This window comes from Schistocerca americana, chromosome 8, assembly GCF_021461395.2.
Source record: "Schistocerca americana isolate TAMUIC-IGC-003095 chromosome 8, iqSchAmer2.1, whole genome shotgun sequence".
NCBI classification, from domain to species: Eukaryota; Metazoa; Arthropoda; class Insecta; order Orthoptera; family Acrididae; genus Schistocerca; species Schistocerca americana.
In genome coordinates this window covers 115414094-115432503 of record NC_060126.1, presented here as the reverse complement: position 1 = coordinate 115432503, position 18410 = coordinate 115414094, and the positions used below count along the sequence as shown (strand labels likewise).

Below are 18410 nucleotides of genomic sequence, written 5' to 3'. Positions count from 1 at the left end.
ATAGTATACGTCTTGTAAAAAGTTTGGTGAGTTGCAACTGCCTGAATAGCTCAGTCAGTAAGAGCATTGCACATGATAGGCAAAATTTTGGGTTTGAGTCCCAGTCCAGAATAGAGTTTTAACCTGTTAGGAAGTTACAAAACAGCACACACTCCATTAAAGAGTAAAAGATTCATTTTGGAAATAATAATTTGGATGACTTTTTTGCTACAACACTTCTGCCAGTCAGCTATACATACAGGATTGACTAACTGCAATTTTTTCTCCCTTCAAACATTCATAGTTGGATTTCATCAGAGAAGTGGTGCCATGTTAAATTTATATTAAAATGATGTTAATTAATTCAGAACTGGGTTTTGATATAAGTAATTGGATGCTTTCTGTTTGAAATTGTCTCTGTCAGAAGGTAATGTCTAACATTTCTTCATTTTTTTCCCTCAGGCCAGTTGTGTTTATGATAAGCAATAAACCAACATTTGAGGCTCATTTTGTTCTTGCAACTTTATCAACTGACAGTGACTCACAAAGCCAGACATCACAAAAATCGAAAAGTTCTGTGAAAGAACACAAGAAACAAGACAATGCTGCTGCAAAAGCTAAAACAACACAACCCAGTAGCAATCAAAACAGCACTCAAGAAGTGCTGCTCAAGCAGAGTGCCGTGGTGGATCCTGTTGTGGCACCAATTGAAAATGGTATTGCATTTATTTTTTCTTGCAACGTAGTTTCAGATGGTTCAAATGGCTCTGAGCACTATGGGACTTAACATCTGAGGTCATCAGTCCCCTAGAACTTAGAACTACTTAAACCTAACAAACCTAAGGACATCACACATATCCATGCCCAAGGCAGGATTTGAACCTGCGACTGTAGTGGTCGCGGGGTTCCAGACTGAAGCGCCTAAAACCGCTCGGCCACAACGGCCGGCACAACATTGTTTAGTAGAAGGCAATCACAACCTTAAATTTCTTTGAGTGGTAAATGTAATTTATTGTAGTGACCATAGGAAACAAAGAGGATACTAAGTCATTAAAAATGGTGTCACTGTGGTTGTCATGGAAGATCTAATATAGAAAAATTGTTAGGAGATGAATAGGTTACTTATGAATGCAAAAATAAGGTTGGGAATCCATTAGGCTAATCTTTGCAATTTAAGCGTGTTGTGTTTGTTTTGCTATTCAGTTGATTATAGATGTTTCTTTGCATGTTTATCAAATGTAACAAAAACATGGATATCTATAGATGTCACCTGATACCTCCCAAATTAATATGTGTAGTACAAATGTTTAGGGTAGTGCAGGCTAGTCTTATATCAGTGCAGTGCATGTTGAAGAAAAATAATCAATTCAAGTGTGCGGCTGGTCCCGGCGGAGGTTCGAGTCCTCCCTCGGGAATGGGTGTGTGTGTTTGTCCTTAGGATAAGTTAGGTTAAGTAGTGTGTAAGCATAGCGACTGATGACCATAGCAGTCAAGTTCACACACATTTGAACATTTTAATCAATTCAGGGTTGTATTAAAAATAAAAATGAGGATTAGTTTTTTGTAGTTATTTCTTTTGGTATCTGTTAATTGCTTTAAAAAGTGTCTTTATGGCATTCCGGTCTAAGATGCTGGAGTTGGTGGTCTTGTGTGCATCAGGCATGCTTGCTTGTGTGTGTGAATGGTGTGTCTGTCTCTCTTTTACTGATGAAGACTAAGGCTGAAAGCTTTATGTAAGTCTCTTTTAATTGTGCCTGTTTGCAACTTGTGTGTACTTTTTAAGGTATGTAGCCATCTGTCTTTTTCTACATTGTTGATATTCCTACCTGGAGTTTCCATTGTTTGATATGATTATGGCATAATTTCAGGCTTCAAGAAACATTTACTTTTTGCGCGGCAGGTGGTGAGAAATCCTATGAACGTTATGCTGTGGAGATGTACAATAGATGTTAAGCAATTAACTGAAAAGAAATTTAAAAATATTTTTATATTTATAATGGCTAATGATCTTTTACATGAATATTTGAAAACCCAGACACTTGTGGGAGCAATACTGGCTGAGATATAGTCACTTGTTTGCCTCCATGCCTGACATGGTGCAGAGTGAGTGTGAATTTCTGGTGACTTTGAGCTGTTATGTCTTGGGCAATGTTTTGTTGAAAGAAATGAGATTTAACCATCTTGTGCAATTTTATGCATTCTCTTAAGAATAATAATGAAAGGAATTTTATGAGCCATATTCAGCCAAAAAATTTGAGACAAAATCATCTGAAAAAATAGGTGCCAGAGAAAGTTCAGAATTTGTTTTTTTCTGTCTCATGGGCTAAAGGTATGGGGAACATGAAACTTGACATGTAGTAATATTAGAACACAGAGGTTCTCAAATATAAAGTTTTGTTTATGTACCATTTTCCAGTAGCGAATGAATGAAGTGCAAAGTTGACGATTGTGTAAAAAGATAAAAATGCAGTCTCTTTGAGCTCATTTTGCAAAAAATTTTGTTCTATAAAACTTTCAAAACTGGACTCATTAGGAAGAGCATACTTTTGATTATCCAATGTAAGCTAACAATGCTAGACATTTTGAATCAAAGTTGGGCACAAAAATTGTAGCATGAAAAAAAATCTGAGCTTCGGATTCTTATATCTCACAGAATAAATGTGTACTGATCATAAAGCTTTGTATATAAAAGGTCGGTATCACCAGGTTGTAGAATACAAAATTTCATTCACCCACTATTTTACAATAATCTACAAATTTGACAAAATTTTGAGAAATTTTGTTAGAAAGAGGAAATAGAGTATATGCGACACTTCTTTTACAAATACTGTTTTCTATTAAAGCTTCAAAACTGGTCTCATTCGAAACAACATGTTTAAAAAAAAAAAAAAAAAAAAAAAAAAAAAAACCCAGAGCAGTGGGGCAGTGGGTTTAATTTCCAACAGGGGCTAACAATACTGCATACATTGAAACAAACTGACGAAAAATCACACTGTGAATAAAATTTTTATTTTGGCCTGTCATATCTCGTAGATTAACACTCTCTGTACCAGGCCTATTTTATGCACCCGTCCCTAGAAACCGGGCAATTTTACCAATATTAAAAAAATTACTGCATCAAATCTACTGTTTGGATTGTGGCAAATTTGGTACCATCTTGAAGCTGCACATTTCTACTTTAATTCTGAGTGAAAGAAACTACTTTACAATGCACAGCTTTAAGGTACAGTTATAGAAATCACTTAGATGTTTTAAGAATTTAGAAAAAGTCATACGAATAAGGGAATACAATTGTGATTTATTTTTAACCAAAATTGTGGCACTACATTACATGTTTCTGATAGTATACAGTATTACATATAAATTTCACACAGAATCATATTGTTTTTTAGTGTGGAAAATTTTAAAGCAAGGTTCCAGGCAGAGTGCAACGCCACACTGTTCACATTCGTATCGTGTCTCTTTGCGAGAAGCCTTGCCACTCTGTTTCTTGCTCCTGGAACTGCACACGTGACACACACGAGCAGCATACTTCTTAGTAGTTGCAGGTATGTGCTGCAAAAAATGTCTCTTTGTTAGCCGACCTACAGTTCCTTCATTTCTTGGAATGAATTCAAGTGTGTCGTCTTCAACAAGCTGAACTGCAAGCACTGTTATAAAGTCTGTTATTGTAATTTTCTTCCTGTGCACTGCATTGTACAGCCAAAATGCATTTGATACTCCCATAAGCAGCAAATGGAAATATAATTTTCGCCACCATTTCACAGTTCTGTGCTGGAACGGATTGTACTGCAGGCGTTGGTCTCCAATATCCACTCCAATTTTATTGAGGTTGTAATCAAGTACCTGAAGTGGTTTCAATACTACAGACCCATTTCTCTTAGTATGCGTACCAAATGTTGCTTGATGCCTTGTAGACAATGTATACACATCTCTCTTATCTTTCCACTTCATTGCCAATACATTATCTTTACGCCGAAAAGACATTTCGCCCTTTTTCAGCTTAGCAGATACTAAATCTTTAGGCAATCCTTTCCTGGATTTGTTCACAGTACCAACAGCTCCAGTGCCTTTCTCTGCCAGTTGCTGAAATAGCTCTGGACTGGAATAAAATCGATCTAAATACACAGTGTGGCCTTTGTTCAGCAAGCTGCTGTCAGACAACAATCGCAAAATAACCGCAGACGAAGAATTGTCAACAATATGCTTACCAGCATAAACTTCAAAATTTACAACATAGCCACTACTGGCTTCAGCAACAGCATATACTTTCAGTCCATACTTATGAGGCTTATTTTGCATGTAAACACGGAAACTCACACGACCTCGAAATGGGCAAATTCCTTCATCAATTGTCACTTTTTCTGAGGGACGATATGCCTGGATACATCGCTCCTTCAAATTATTATAATATGGCAAAACTTTGTAAAGTGGATGAAATCCATCTTCGCCTGGTTTTTTCTGATTTGAATTGTCAACAAGATGCAAGCATGACAGTATCTGAGTGAAACGCAAACGGCTCATGACATGGGGACAAAAGTTACAACTAAGAACAGGATTAGTGCTCCAATGGTCCGCAATTTTTGGCTTTTTCGAAACACACATGTGGAAAATAATACCCAAGAAACGCCTCATCTCACTTATAGTCACTGGCTTCCACGAACTCAAAACTGAATGGGGCTTCAGATTATTTCCTCTTCTTTTCTTCTGTATTGTCTGTGATGCATACAAATTTGTCTGTCTCTTGAGTTCATTTACGTCACTGTCAGTAAGGAACACTTTACTGCAATCCAGTACAGAACTCGACTCATCAATATCCACTAGTATCTGCCTGGGTGTCGTGTTGACAGGCAGAGGTCGGTAGGTGTCAACTGCAGTCCACTCACTGTCTTTCGGATACGGCACAGCTGCTGGATTTGAAGCAACACCTTCAACATCATTCTCGTCTTCATCTGAAGACAAACTGTCATCAATCTCGTCTTCTAAAAAGAATATCACATTATGTGTAACTACATACATCGTTTACACATGTTCAACAGATATGTGCGTACTGCACAATTACGTGGAAAATTCGGAAATACGTACCTTCAAACACACCATTGCATTCAGAATCGTCTGAATCACTCTCTACATTATCCAGAGTGTCGCTATGATTGATCAAATCCGCAATTTCTGCGTCTGATAAACCGCGCCGAAACATGATGACAAACAACTGAATGATATACAGACTGAGAACGCAAAGATAAGTTTTAACATGAATTACAGCGCTGCCGTGACATCTATGGACGCATTTTGTTAATAAACATCTGAAAAACGTATAGCGCTGGCCAAACCCGTAGAAATAACGTTGCAGTGTTTTGAATGAAATTAAATGTAGCGGCCCGTAAATTTTACGGGCTTGGTGATTTTCGCGCGATCCCAGGCCCGTAAATTTTACGGGCTTGGCGCTTAGAGTGTTAAAGGTGTGATAAACATGAAACTGTGGACACAAAAGCTTAGGTTTTCCAATGTAAAATATCATTCTCATACCACTTTCTAAATTTCTACAAAATCAGTTGAAACCTGATTTTCATAAAAATTGCTGAAATATATAACACTGAATTAGGATTCCATAATTAATATGAAACAATTTAATGCTGGAAAGAGTATGTTTTCAGGCATTCGGAAAATCATATTCAGTCGGCACTAACAGTACTTGACAATGACGGACAAATTCGGCGAGATGTACCATGGAGACAGGTTGTGTTACAGCAATCTGTTGCCCATGTTTAATTGTGTGTGGTTTTGTTTTCAAATTGACAACTAATATCTCACTGTGTTGCATTGGACCACAGTGACAGTGTCACTGCCAGTTCAAGAACATGAATCCCATCACCATAGGGGCCATGCCCAGTAGCTGTACAGTACTAGCTACAGGTAGGTTTCTTTATCCAGGTTCCCAAGCTGGTAATCCAGTTTCCTAATTTAGGTTTCAAAGCCTCGTTATGGTACCTGTCTGCTTACAAAGCCATTTGCTAAGTACTTATCTCTGATTCTCAAATATATGGGCATATGTCATATAGGCGGTGATCAAAAAATAATATCAATTTTGATTTTAAACTTCTCAACATTGCAACATTATTGACATATTAACAGAACAAAATGGCACACTAATAAAATACATGCCTCCTCGAGGCCAAGCTCATTCATTTTATTGACCTAAAAGCTAGGATGCATTTTGCATACCAATACGACACCTCATTTCGAAGCTTCCCATTTCTTTAATATCAACATCTGGCCGAGAGTATGTTTCCAGAAATTGGACTGCAGAAAGTGGCTCAAAAAGTTTGAAAAATGTAAGTTTTAAAGGAAACAGTATTTGTAAAACAAGTGTTGAATATACCCTATTTGTAGTTTACTGGAAAATAATAGGTGAATGAAGTTCAGTCTACCATCTTACCGTATATAAAGTTTCATGTTTAGCATGTGTTTACGAGATATAAGAATATGAGGTTTACAGTTTTTCATGCCATGGTTTTTGCACCTAATTTTGATTCAAATTGTCTAGCATTGTTAGTCCGTGTTTGGCAATCAAGTTAAAACCATTATCTTTCTAATGAGCCAAAAGTTTTATAGAACATAGTTTTTTTGCAAAATCAGGTCAAAGATACAGCATTTTTGATCTTTTTACAAAATCTTTCTCTTTGCATTTCATTAATTGGAAAGTGGCACGTAAACAAAACTTTGTAGTTGAGAATCTTGTGTTGTTAGATTAGAACATACCAAGTTTCACGTTCATCATACATTTAGTCTCCGAGATATGAGAAGGCAAACTTCTCCTTTGTTATTTTATTATAAATTAGCTGTCAGGGCTGAACCAGAAGCTTTAGGATATTCTTCAGAAGTCTACAGTCTGTAAAGAAAATTTTATTGTAGACTCATCAATGTGTGATAAATGTGGAAGGATGACATTTCTTTTGCCAAATTTTTCTTCCATTTTCCAGGACCAAATCCCTTCTCTTTCTATCTTCTTGGTTGTATCGCTAAAAGTCTGAATCATTGTCAGCAGTATTTCTGAATCAGAAAGAGAAACAGACACAATGTAGAAATAGGCCTCATTCATTTACCAGTGGGTGCTGATTTTGTCATTGTTTAAGGGAGGAAATGTACACATGTAGTCTTCTTGCCATGCAAGCTTTCATATAGCCCACACTTTCTTTTGCATCTTTGTGATTTTAGATCAAAAATAATTGTTGATATGTGTAGTATTTTTGATAAAGATAAGTAAAGTCAAGTAGGTATCATATTTTGATTTTTTTTAATTATTATTTTTTATATAAATATATACTGTTCAGTCTTAACCTGCAAAGAATTTTATTTCATGCATTCACAGATGGCTACTTTTGAATGTTGGCTCTTCTTGCTCCATCCCCACATATACCATTTGATGTGAAATATCTAGTTGTAAAATATGTTATGCATACACTGCATGTAACTGCAGACTTACAATACACCATGCACAGGGTGCAAGCCTACAGATGAATGCAGTCTGTACACACCTGCATCTTAATGCATACTTTATTTTATGGTTAGATAGTTCATATTATATGGACAAATAGTCATTTGTAAAGACAAAATGTAAAAAAAAATGGATAAAACAACTTTGTGATTGATCGGTTACAGTGCCAGAGCGCAATGCTATCATTGTGCAGTTAGTCATACTAAACCAGGCTGTAGATACATGAGATGCATTTGCAGTTGTGAATACAAACAACCATCAGCTGCATAAGGGAATGATGGCAAGAAAAATTTGTGCCGGCCCGGGACTGGAGCACAGATTTCTCACTTTATGCGAGTGGTCGCCTTCACCACTTTGGCTATCCATGCTCGATTCATGGCCCGAACCAAACTTCCATATGTCATCGTTCCTGTGCCATAACATGTACGTGTAGACACATTATGTAATTCATGTACAGGGGAGAACATTTTGATTGAAAGTTCGTGCCTGGTATCAGTGGATAAATGTGATATTCTATCATTCTTCTTAACAACATGGGCATTGCTGCATCAAAGCTCTACATGTGCATTCAAAACAAGAAACTGAGCTTGCATGTTCTGCTAAAAGTAGAACTACAATTGCTTGGCAGTTATGTCAATAGAAATGTAGACTGGACAGTATAAGAAAGTCTTGTACTTACCTCATAGAGGAGACATTGAGTCACAGAGAAGCACAATGAGCAACTGCTAAAATATTTAAGCTTTCAGACAAAAGTCCTTCTTCTGAGTTAGAAATCGTACACACTGTACACACTGTGTGTGTGTGTGTGTGTGTGTGTGTGTGTGTGTGTGTGTTTTCTATTTTGGAAAAATGTTATCTGAAAGCTTAAATATTTTAGCAACCTTTTTTGATTGTGCTTGTCTGTGACTCCAACACTTCCTCTATTTGTTGAGTAGCAATATGTTGTTGTTATTGTTTTCATCATCTTCAGCCCAAAGACTGATTTGATAGCGCTCTCCTTCCTACTCTATCCTGTGCAAGCCTCTACATCTCTGAATAGCCAATGACACCTACATCCTTCTTAATCTGCGTACTGTATTCATCTCTTGGTCTCCCCTTAAGATTTTTACACCCCACACTTCACTCCAATACTATGTTGGTGATCCCTTGACATCTAAGAATGTGTCCAGTCAGCTGATGTCTTTTTCTAGTCAGGTTATGGTACAAATTCCTTTTCTCCCCAATTCTGTTCAGTACCCCATCATTAGTTACATGATCTACCCACCTAATCTTCAGCATTCTTCTGTAGCATCTATTCTCTCCTTGTCTCAACTGTTTATCATCCACATTCCATGCACGGCCTCACTCGGTACAAATACTTCTGGAAAAGTCTCCCAAACACTTAAATCTATGTTTGACATTGACAAATTTCTTTTCTTCAGAAACGATTTTCTTCCCATTGCTAGTCTACATTTTATATCCTCTCTACTTCGGCTGTCATCAGTTATTCTGCTGCCCAAATAACAAAACTCATGTCCTGTTTTAAGTGTCTCATCTTCTAATATGATTCCTTCAGCATCACCTGGTTTAATTTGACTAGATTCCATTATCCTTGTTTTGCTTTTGTTGATGTTCATGTTATATCCTTCTTTCAAGACGCTGTCCATTCCATTCAACTGCTCTTCCAAAACCTTTGTTGTATCTGACAGAATCACAGTGTCATCGGCAAACTTCAAAGTTTTTATTCCTTCTCCCTGAACTTTAATTCCTGCTCCAAATTTTTCTTTTGTTTCCTTTGCTGTTTGGTCATTGTACAGATCGAATAACATTGGCAATAAGCTACAACCTTGTCATACTCCCTTCTTAACCACTGCTTTCTTTTCATGCCCTTCAACTCTTCTAACTGCTGTCTTGTAAATAGCCTTTCACTCCCTGTATTTTACCTCATCTACCTTCAGTATTTAAAAGAGAGTATTCCAGTCAACATTGTCAAAACCTTTCTCTCTGTCTAGAAACATAGGTTTGCCAATCCTTAACCTATATTCTAAGACGTAGGGTCAGTATTGCCTCACCTGTTCCTACATTTCCCCAGAATCCAAACTGATTTTCACTGAGGTCATTCTACTCCAAAGAATTTGTGGTAGTATTTTGCAACTATGACTTATTTAACAAGTAATTTATAGGTCATCACCCATTTCTGTAATATTCTATAATACTTCCTTCAAGTTCATCTCCTTTGTATGGACACACTGTAGTAATATTCACACTTTGGAATTGTAATTATTACATTCTTCATTAAGTCTGAGGTTATGTCTTGGCTGGCTCTCCTAAGACTTTCTGTAGTTCGGATGGAATGTCGTCTACTCCCGGAGCCTTGTTTCAACTTTAGTCTTTCAGTTCTCTGTTGAATTCTTCTTGCAGTATCATATCTCCCTTCTCATCTTTATCTGTGTCCTCTTTCTTTTCTATAATATTACCTTCAAGCTTATCTCCATAATATAGACCCTCTGTATACTTCTTCCACCTTTCAGCTTTCCCATCTTTGCTTAGGACTGGTTTTCCATCTGAGCTCTTGATATTCATACATCTGCTTCTAGTTTCTCCATAGGCCTCTTTAATTTTCCTGTAGGGGGTATCTGTTTTTCCCCTAGTGAAATATGCTTCTAAATCCTTACATTTGTCCTCTAGCCATACCTGCTTAACCATTTTTCAGTTCCTGTCAATCTCATGTATTAAACATTTGTGTTTCCTTTTGCCTGCTTCATTTGCTTTATCCTTTCTTCAATAAAATTCAATATATCTTGTTTTGTCCAAGGATTTCTATCACACCTTGTATTTTACCCTATTTGATCCCCTGCTGCCTTCGGTATTTCATCTCTCAGAACCACCCATTCGTCTTCTACTGTATTCCTTTCCCCTGTTCTAGTCAACTACTTCCTAATGTTCTCTCTGAAACACTCAACCTGGATAGATTGAAAACCAGGTTATTGAGTAGCAATATATCCTCTTCAGATTGTTGTTACTCCGTCCTGGACTTTCCATGGTTCAGATGTGTTGTACTGTTATATGTGTAAAGTAGGAGAGCAATATATTGTATATTTGAAGGAAAATACTGGATCATAGTTGTGATTTTTAACATCCGTTTGCATCATAGTAATTTTAAGCAGCTTTAGGAAAACACTGAAAATCTGTTTAAGGATTGGAAGTCAAGGCCTTCCAAATAGGAACAATCTTGTTTTAGTTTTGCAGCTTCTCCCTTTGTCTATGATTCATTAATACTTTCTCAAACATATTTTAATATGTGTACTCCCTATTCTCTCTTCTGCAGATTCATTACTTAAAAAGACTCTGTATTACAGGACAATCAGCACGTGATGAAGCACTGGGAGCTGAAGAAATTTTTGAAATGTTCTGTGATGACACAGAGCCAGCAGAGGGCTGCTCACAGGTGTACACTGCAAATAACCAAAGATCGAAAGATGTTCCATCTTCCAGCAAAACAGCTATGAAAAGGGACATAGCTAACAGAGATTGTGAAATGGATGTCGACGAAAACATGGATGTTCTTGACAATCGTGAAAGTTGTGATACCTTCTACAGTAGAAATAGCTGTACTTATCAGACTAGTAGACTACCGACAAGATTGTCTGATTGTGAAGATGATATGGTGCCCAGTTCCCCACCTAGTAAAAAAGCACGTTATGTTTTCAAAAAGTGCTTTGAAGCTACATTTGACCCACAAAATATTCCAGGGCATGATATTGTTCTTGCAGATGATTCTGCTGGTGAAAGTGACTGATTTCGTGTCAGTAAGACTGCAAAGGTGCCTGAGACGTGATAATTTATCTCAGGTTGACAGTCAAACATGCTGTATTTTTGTATTATAATTGTGAATATAATTTGTTTCTTTTACAAATTGTTGAAATTGTGAACACTCTTTGTACTATTTTTCAGTTATTTAGTTCAAAGTCAATTTTTAAATGAAATGTCTGTAATAGTGACTTTCAAATTAGTTTAGTTTGACACAGTGAACATTCTTTGAAAATGTAGTCTTCCTTGGCAAATTTGATTGATGAAATCTTCTTGGCCTATCAGTCGAGTTGTAGCATCATTTCACCTCAAGATGACAAATTTGAAACTTGTCAAAATGTTGTGGCAACATGACATCACAACTCGGCAGATAAACCTGGAAGATTTCATCGAAAAACATTAATTTTGTTAAAGGTAAGGTTGATATATACCATTAGTGCAAAATTATTTTGTTGTTGTTGGTTTCTCTCATCTTTAAGTTTTCATGTGCCCCATCATGAAATGCTATTGCATAATTTGGATACTGAGTATTTGTGAGTGAAGTGTTTCTGAAATAAGATACTTTTTACTTCAATATGAACCTTCTTTAACTATATTTACTGTGTTGTTTTTCATAACCTCTTAACCATTTAAAATATGTTTCCCTAAACCTTATAAAGGTCCATTAAGGGGACTTGTAGGTGAATAACTGCCAAATTCTCTGTAGTTTACTGAACGAGAAAAAGTTTACTTCCATGAAAATGGACCACAGAAAGTACCAAAATTAGAGGAATGTAAAAGTGCCTGCACGCACCACAATGTCCCCATGGCACACAGTCAGCTCTGTTAAAAATAAAGTTTTACTCTCATTTCTTTCATTTTTATGACTTTTTAGTCTGTAAGTAGGATAACCTGCAAAGATTTTACAGTTGCTTATCTTTTGTTTATGTAGAGAGTTTAGTCATTGTTTGCTGTTGTTTTGGCGCAAATATTTTGTTTACAGCAAAGCAATTGTATGCGTGAGTTTCTTACTGTGTGCATGAGTTTCTTAATTCACTTGAAAGTAATGGGAAAAATTAAGAAGTTCAGTGTAAAACAACATAAATTTTATGGAAATTGGTTCATCAAATGGATTAACTCTGCTAATACTGAAATACAATGTAACACAACACTTGAATCCCCTTCAATTACTCCACATGCTTCGAAGCTAAAACTAAAGTATGTGGACAATGGGCTTGATAGTATTAATGTTGAGACACCACCTATTTATTCAGTTAGAGGTGCAAAATTATGTACAAGATTGAGGAATTTGAAGGGAAAGAAATTAGCTGATGGTACGTGCGTTAACGGAAATGTTTGGCTTACAGACGAAGAAATAGACAGGTTGCAGTAACCCTGTTTCATAAATCCTCCACAAATGACAACACCTGTCTTGCACTCTGCCCACCTGGCAGTGATTCATGGTGTGGGTGCCAGAGGGCTGTAACTCAAGGTGAGACCTACAACCATTAACATTCTTTGGCATTTGCTATAATAGAAGTTATAAAACCTGTATGTAGGGATCTTAGTGACACAACATTATTAGAGAAATGTTTGCATGGTAGGACTCAAAATCCAAATGAAAGTTTCAACAATTGTATATGGGAACAGATACCAAAAACTGTTCTAGTAGGACTAAATACTTTGAAAATAGGTGTGCTAGGTGCTGTTCTATGTTCTTAGTGACGGTGTAGTGTGAAGGCTTAATGTTATGGAATTGATGGGAGTGCCTCATGGACTGAGTATACATAGAGCTCTAATAACCAATGACCAAAGGAGACTCTTTGAAGCAGAAAAATCACTGTTGGAAGTCACCAAAGACGCAAGAATAAGAAGTGTGGAAAAGAGAAGGGAGGAAGAACAACACAGGAAACAAGATGAATATTGACCTGGGATGCATTAGTGCCATGCAGGGTTAATAGAAAAAGCGAGTCCTAACTTGAACTTGAATTTCCCAAAAGTTAAATTATTTCATGTTCTGGAACACTTTTGCTAAAAGCTATTGAATGTAGAGAGCTGAAATTTTGTATACTGTCTTAAAAACATGCTCAACTAAAAAGTAGACTACTCTTGTGACTTAACTTTGAAAATAAAATGTTTATTGAAGAAAAACTGTGAATTCATTTCAAAATTTTTGGTAATCATACTTAAAATCTTTTTGTACCACAATTTATGACAGCGCCATCTTTTCAGTTATCTGCTTTAGAGAGAATAGTGTAAAGAACTTGCAGGAAAAAAATAAACCTTCTACTTTGTTTGTATTTTGAGTAATGTGTGCCTGTAATATACATAAATAATTAGCTAATTAGCACAGTTTATTTCACACCCAACAAAAAAATATGATAAAAAAGTGTGAGAGCTAAAGCTGTGGTTCATACATAAAAATGTTCCCAAAAGATGTCTTAAAAGATGGTAAGCATTATATGGGCTTACAAATCTTATTCTTTGAGTTCAGAAAACTGAACACAGACCAGTCCCCTTAATAATACTTGTCATTACAGCGTTTGATGAAAATTTCTAAGAATTTTTTTATTTTGGGATAAAGCCTGTATGTGTGAGTCAGTACTGCCAATTGTTTGGAATTGTCAAGAAAAACTGTTCACTAGCCTAACATCAGACCTATCTTCTTTTGTTTCTTTTGCTCCTGTATTTAGGTTACACACTCTGAGCTCACTTTAATGATCAAGAATTTACAGACGTGTACACAATGATGAAACTTCCTGACAGATTGAGACTGTGTGCCAGACCAGGACTTAAATCCAGACCAGTGCTATTCACAGGCAATGTTTTTATTGTCTCATTTGTTCAGACATCCCTCATAAACCGATTGGCATAAATGAGCTCCCACCTGGCAGTGACTCATCGGTTTTCTTTGAATGATTTTTACCGCTGTACCTCAAAAACTAATGTGTCAGATCACTTACTTCTACTTTTGATAATAAATGACCAACAGACAAGACTCTTTATGATTGCTGTACAGAATTTCATCACAGTCAGTTCTGTCAGTGACAAATTTTGTGAAGGTAAGTCTAATCAGTTGTTCCAAAAAACATCAATGTTGTGGATGAGACGATACACTGAAGCGCTAAAGAAAGTGGTATAGGCATGCATATTCAAATACAGGGGGCCAACAGCGACTGAAGAGAATCGTTCAACATGACAGAAATGCAACTCTTCTGCAAATTGCTGCAGATTTCGGTGCTTGGCCATCAGCAAGTGTCAGCGTGCGAACCATTCGACAAAACATCGTCGACATGGGCTTTCACAGCCGAAGGCTCACTCGTGTACCCTTCATGACTGCACGACACAAAGCTTTACACCTTGACTAGGCCTGTCAACACGAACATTGGATTTGTTGCTTGGTCAGATGAGTCTCGTTTCAAATTGCATCGAGTGGATCTACATGGACAGGTATGGAACAATCTCATGAATCCATGGACCCTGCTCATCAGCAGGGGACTGTTCAAGTTGGTGGAGGCTCTGTAAATAGTGTGGGGCATGTGCAGTTAGAGTGATATGGGTCCCCTGATAGGTCTAGGCATGTCTCTGACAGGTAACATGTACATGAGCATCCTGTTTGATCACCTACATCCATTCATGTCCATTGTGCATTCCAATGGACTTGGACAGTTTCAGCAGAGCAATGCAACACCCACATGACCAGAATGGCTCCAGGAACACTCTTCTGAGTTTAAATGCTTCTGCTGGCCACCAAAGTTCCCCAGACATGAACATTATCAAGCATATCTGGCATGCCTTGCAATGTGTTCAGGAAGAGATATCCAACCCCTCGTACTCTTACAGATTTATGAACAGCCCTGCAGGATTCATGATGTCAATTCCCTCCAGCACTCCATGCCACATCGTGTTGCAGCACTTGCATACTCGCAGGGGCCCTACATGATATTAGGTGGGTGTACCAGTTTATTTGGCTCTTCAGTGTAGAAGAGGGCTGTTATGTGACGTAGTGTGAGGCAGAGACATCCTTTTGCATACAGTGTTACATTCAGTTTTGTATTACCATTTAGATGTGTAAAAGCTTTTTTCTCCTGACTGAGGCCCCTGTTGATTGGTACAAGGAAATGCTCAAAAATTCAACTGAGGAAATGAAAAACCCATAAAGGAGATGAGATTTGGACATATTCATACAAGCTGGATACTAATCACAGACATCTGTTTGTGTGTTACAATGAGATCTCAAATCAACAATAGGGGTTCAGTCATGAAAATGATCATTTGATTCATTGGGTACACTGGATGTGTAATGTCAATTGCTTTTGAAGCTTGAAGAACAGCTAATGCTCACTTGTATGTGGCAATGTGTTCATCACAGTCATCGATGAAATGAAGAAAACCACCCAAAAAAATTGTATCATTCTTCATCACAGTGCTAGCTCTCATAAGCTCTCATAGCACATCAGACAGTATATTATTTGATGGAGAACATCATGAAATTAATGTCTTGTTGCCAGTATTAACCTGGTTTATCATAAAGAGTTTTCTTATTATCTTATGTGAAATAAAAATTTTGTAGACACTGATTGTCAGCACCTCAGGATGCTGTTGAAGCTTTTCAGAACCCAAATTTGGAAGTACAAAGTTCAAAAATGTTTCCATAATTAGTTTGAAAGCGTACAGAAGTGTATGCATTTTAAAAGCAAATATTGTCAGAAACAATAAAATATTTGAACAAAAAATTTTTTCTTTCACTGTGTCTTCCAAAACAGCAGGCTTCGCAAAAGGTGGTAGCCGCTTGCTGCTTGATTATCACAAGGAAAAGATAGGCTGCCCTAGAGAGGTAGTGAAGCAAATCGAAAGATTGCACACCAGGTTTTATGTCATCAAAGGGGTGTGATGCACAGTAGATTTTGACTTACAGAGAATAATGGAGTTCAGACAGAACTGTTCTAGAATAAAGTTAACTCTTGTATAAATAGAATGTACCATGTGGTTAACTTTCATTTTAATTTAAATGAACTGAAATAAACTTTGTGTTACAAGGGTCAAGTGTGGAAACTTACTTGCAGATTGTGTACGTTACAACCTAACCCCACACAGCCAAGGGCACCCATACCTGGGGCCAAGGGGCCCCCCATATCTGCCCTAGCTCTTACAGAAAGGAAAAAAATATAATGTCAGGTTTTCCTTTTTTTCCAAGAACATTATTTATAGGTCAGTGTTACACACGTTTTTGACAGGGTTAGAAATTGAACTTTTTTATGATTACTTACAAGTCATCATTCTTTATTGTACAGGACCGTCCCGATCGCACAGACTTTTACACTTCACTATTAGCCATTTCGGCTACTGCCATCTTCAGATCATAAATGTTCTGATGCAGTATCCACATCAAACTAAACATGTAAGTACACAGTAAGTACTTTATATTTTCAGTTGATAAGTCACCATTCATTTTCCAAAATATTAAGAATGTTCCATACCATCAGTTCTAGTTGGTACAACACTCTGACAAATGTCTTAAGTCAGAGCAGCGACTTTGTAGAGAAGTAACTGACAAGTGTAGCTAACTATTGCAAATAAAACATTTTTCATTTTCGCAGTGGCTTCCTTTTTGCGACCGATCAGAACTTACTTTCCAAATAGCCCTCATACATCAGTATACACATAATACAGCTGAGTGAAAGAATGAGTACAAAAATATATACACCAGTCTTCAGTGTTTTCCCCAGATATAAATGAGTATTTATATGCTGAGCACACAGCAGTCATAATCCCAAAAATAAAATCAGCAATTCTGGAGCTCACAAAACCAAATTGAACACTCTTTCTAAAAAATAAAAAACTATAGAATGAACGCACAAAATATGGTGGCTAATGGTCCAGAGGGCACCAGAGTTATCACTAAATAATATGCCTGAGCCCCTCTTTGCATTCTCTTTCTTTTTGGATAAACACCTCTCTAGTTGTTCTGTGATCAGCTGGATCATAAGCAATCCTGCTCCTTGAAGGAGGGAATCGGGCTGTTCCTGGAGACATTTTCAGTGAATAAAATTTATGTAATTGAGAAGTTACATCAGATTTTCAATCTATCATAATTTTTGTATTTGTGAAGAAAGCAATAGCAGCTGGATGTGAAAACTGCTGCACATTCAGCTTAGTGACCTACCTCATACATCAGAAGTACAAGACTCTGACAGGAGAAATCAGCACTGATGAAATGATGCAAGATCAGGATAGTTGTTAGGTACGGTGTTGTTCAGTGTCACCCCTGATATTTAATTTGTATATGTAAGAATCGGCGAGGAAAATCTCCATTTGGGAGTTTTTGTCATGAATAGAAAGTCAGCATGATACAGTTTACCAATGACATAGCAGCCGTTATCAGGAAATTAGTCCGATTCTTGTTGAAGTGGAGTGTGTTCTAACCAATGGCCACAATATACATATAAACAAAAATAAAACTAATGGTAATGGAGATGCCGAAGGGCTACATCTTAAACTTTGAAAAAATTCTGTTGCAGTGATGAACGAATTTTGCTTCCTCAGAAGTAGGACTGGCAAAGAAGGAAGTTGCAGGAGGGATTTAGTAGCAAGAATTGGCCAAGGGCTTTCTACAAAAAGAAATAGCTAACACCTGGAAGCATAATGACTGACACACCAGAAAAAGATTAAAAACGAGCTATGTTTGAAGCACTGGATGTGAAATGGATAGTGGAGAACACTGAAATGAAATGGTTAGAAACCTTTGAAAAGCAGTGTTATAGGATACTGCTGCTGTTTGATTGATTGATTGGTCAAGTAAGGAACAAGGATTCCCTGCAGTGAGTCAATGGAAAACATATTTAATGAAGAATGTTATGAAACGAAGAGCCAGTATGGTTTGGCACATACTACGATATTAGTTGTTCCTGAAAGCAAGAGTTGAAGGGGTGGTAGAGGGACAGAATTGCAGAGATGGGCCTAGATATTAGTGCATAAGGCAAATTGTCAAGCTAAAATGTAGATGATAGTTAGCTAGTGACTGGAACAGAGAGCTGCATCAAATCAACTGTTTGGCTGCTGAACAACACATTAATGAATGCAGGAGTTAGAAGGAATATTAATGAAGTGAAGAAAATATTTTTTGTATAACAAAAATCATAAGAAACAGATTACTTGGGTAATC

At 37.0% G+C, this 18410-nt stretch overlaps 1 protein-coding gene across 1 annotated transcript in view; it reads left to right on the top strand.

Moving 5' to 3' along the window:
* LOC124545278 (cell cycle checkpoint control protein RAD9A) overlaps nucleotides 1-13355 on the top strand; it is a 43966-nt gene extending 30611 nt beyond the window's left edge. The window contains exons 5-6 of the mRNA XM_047124162.1: nucleotides 442-695; nucleotides 10816-13355. Of these exons, the coding sequence (XP_046980118.1) occupies nucleotides 442-695; nucleotides 10816-11255 (694 nt within the window). The 3' untranslated portion in view covers nucleotides 11256-13355. The remainder of the gene's footprint in view (nucleotides 1-441; nucleotides 696-10815) is intronic.
* The last annotated feature ends 5055 nt before the right edge of the window (nucleotides 13356-18410 follow it).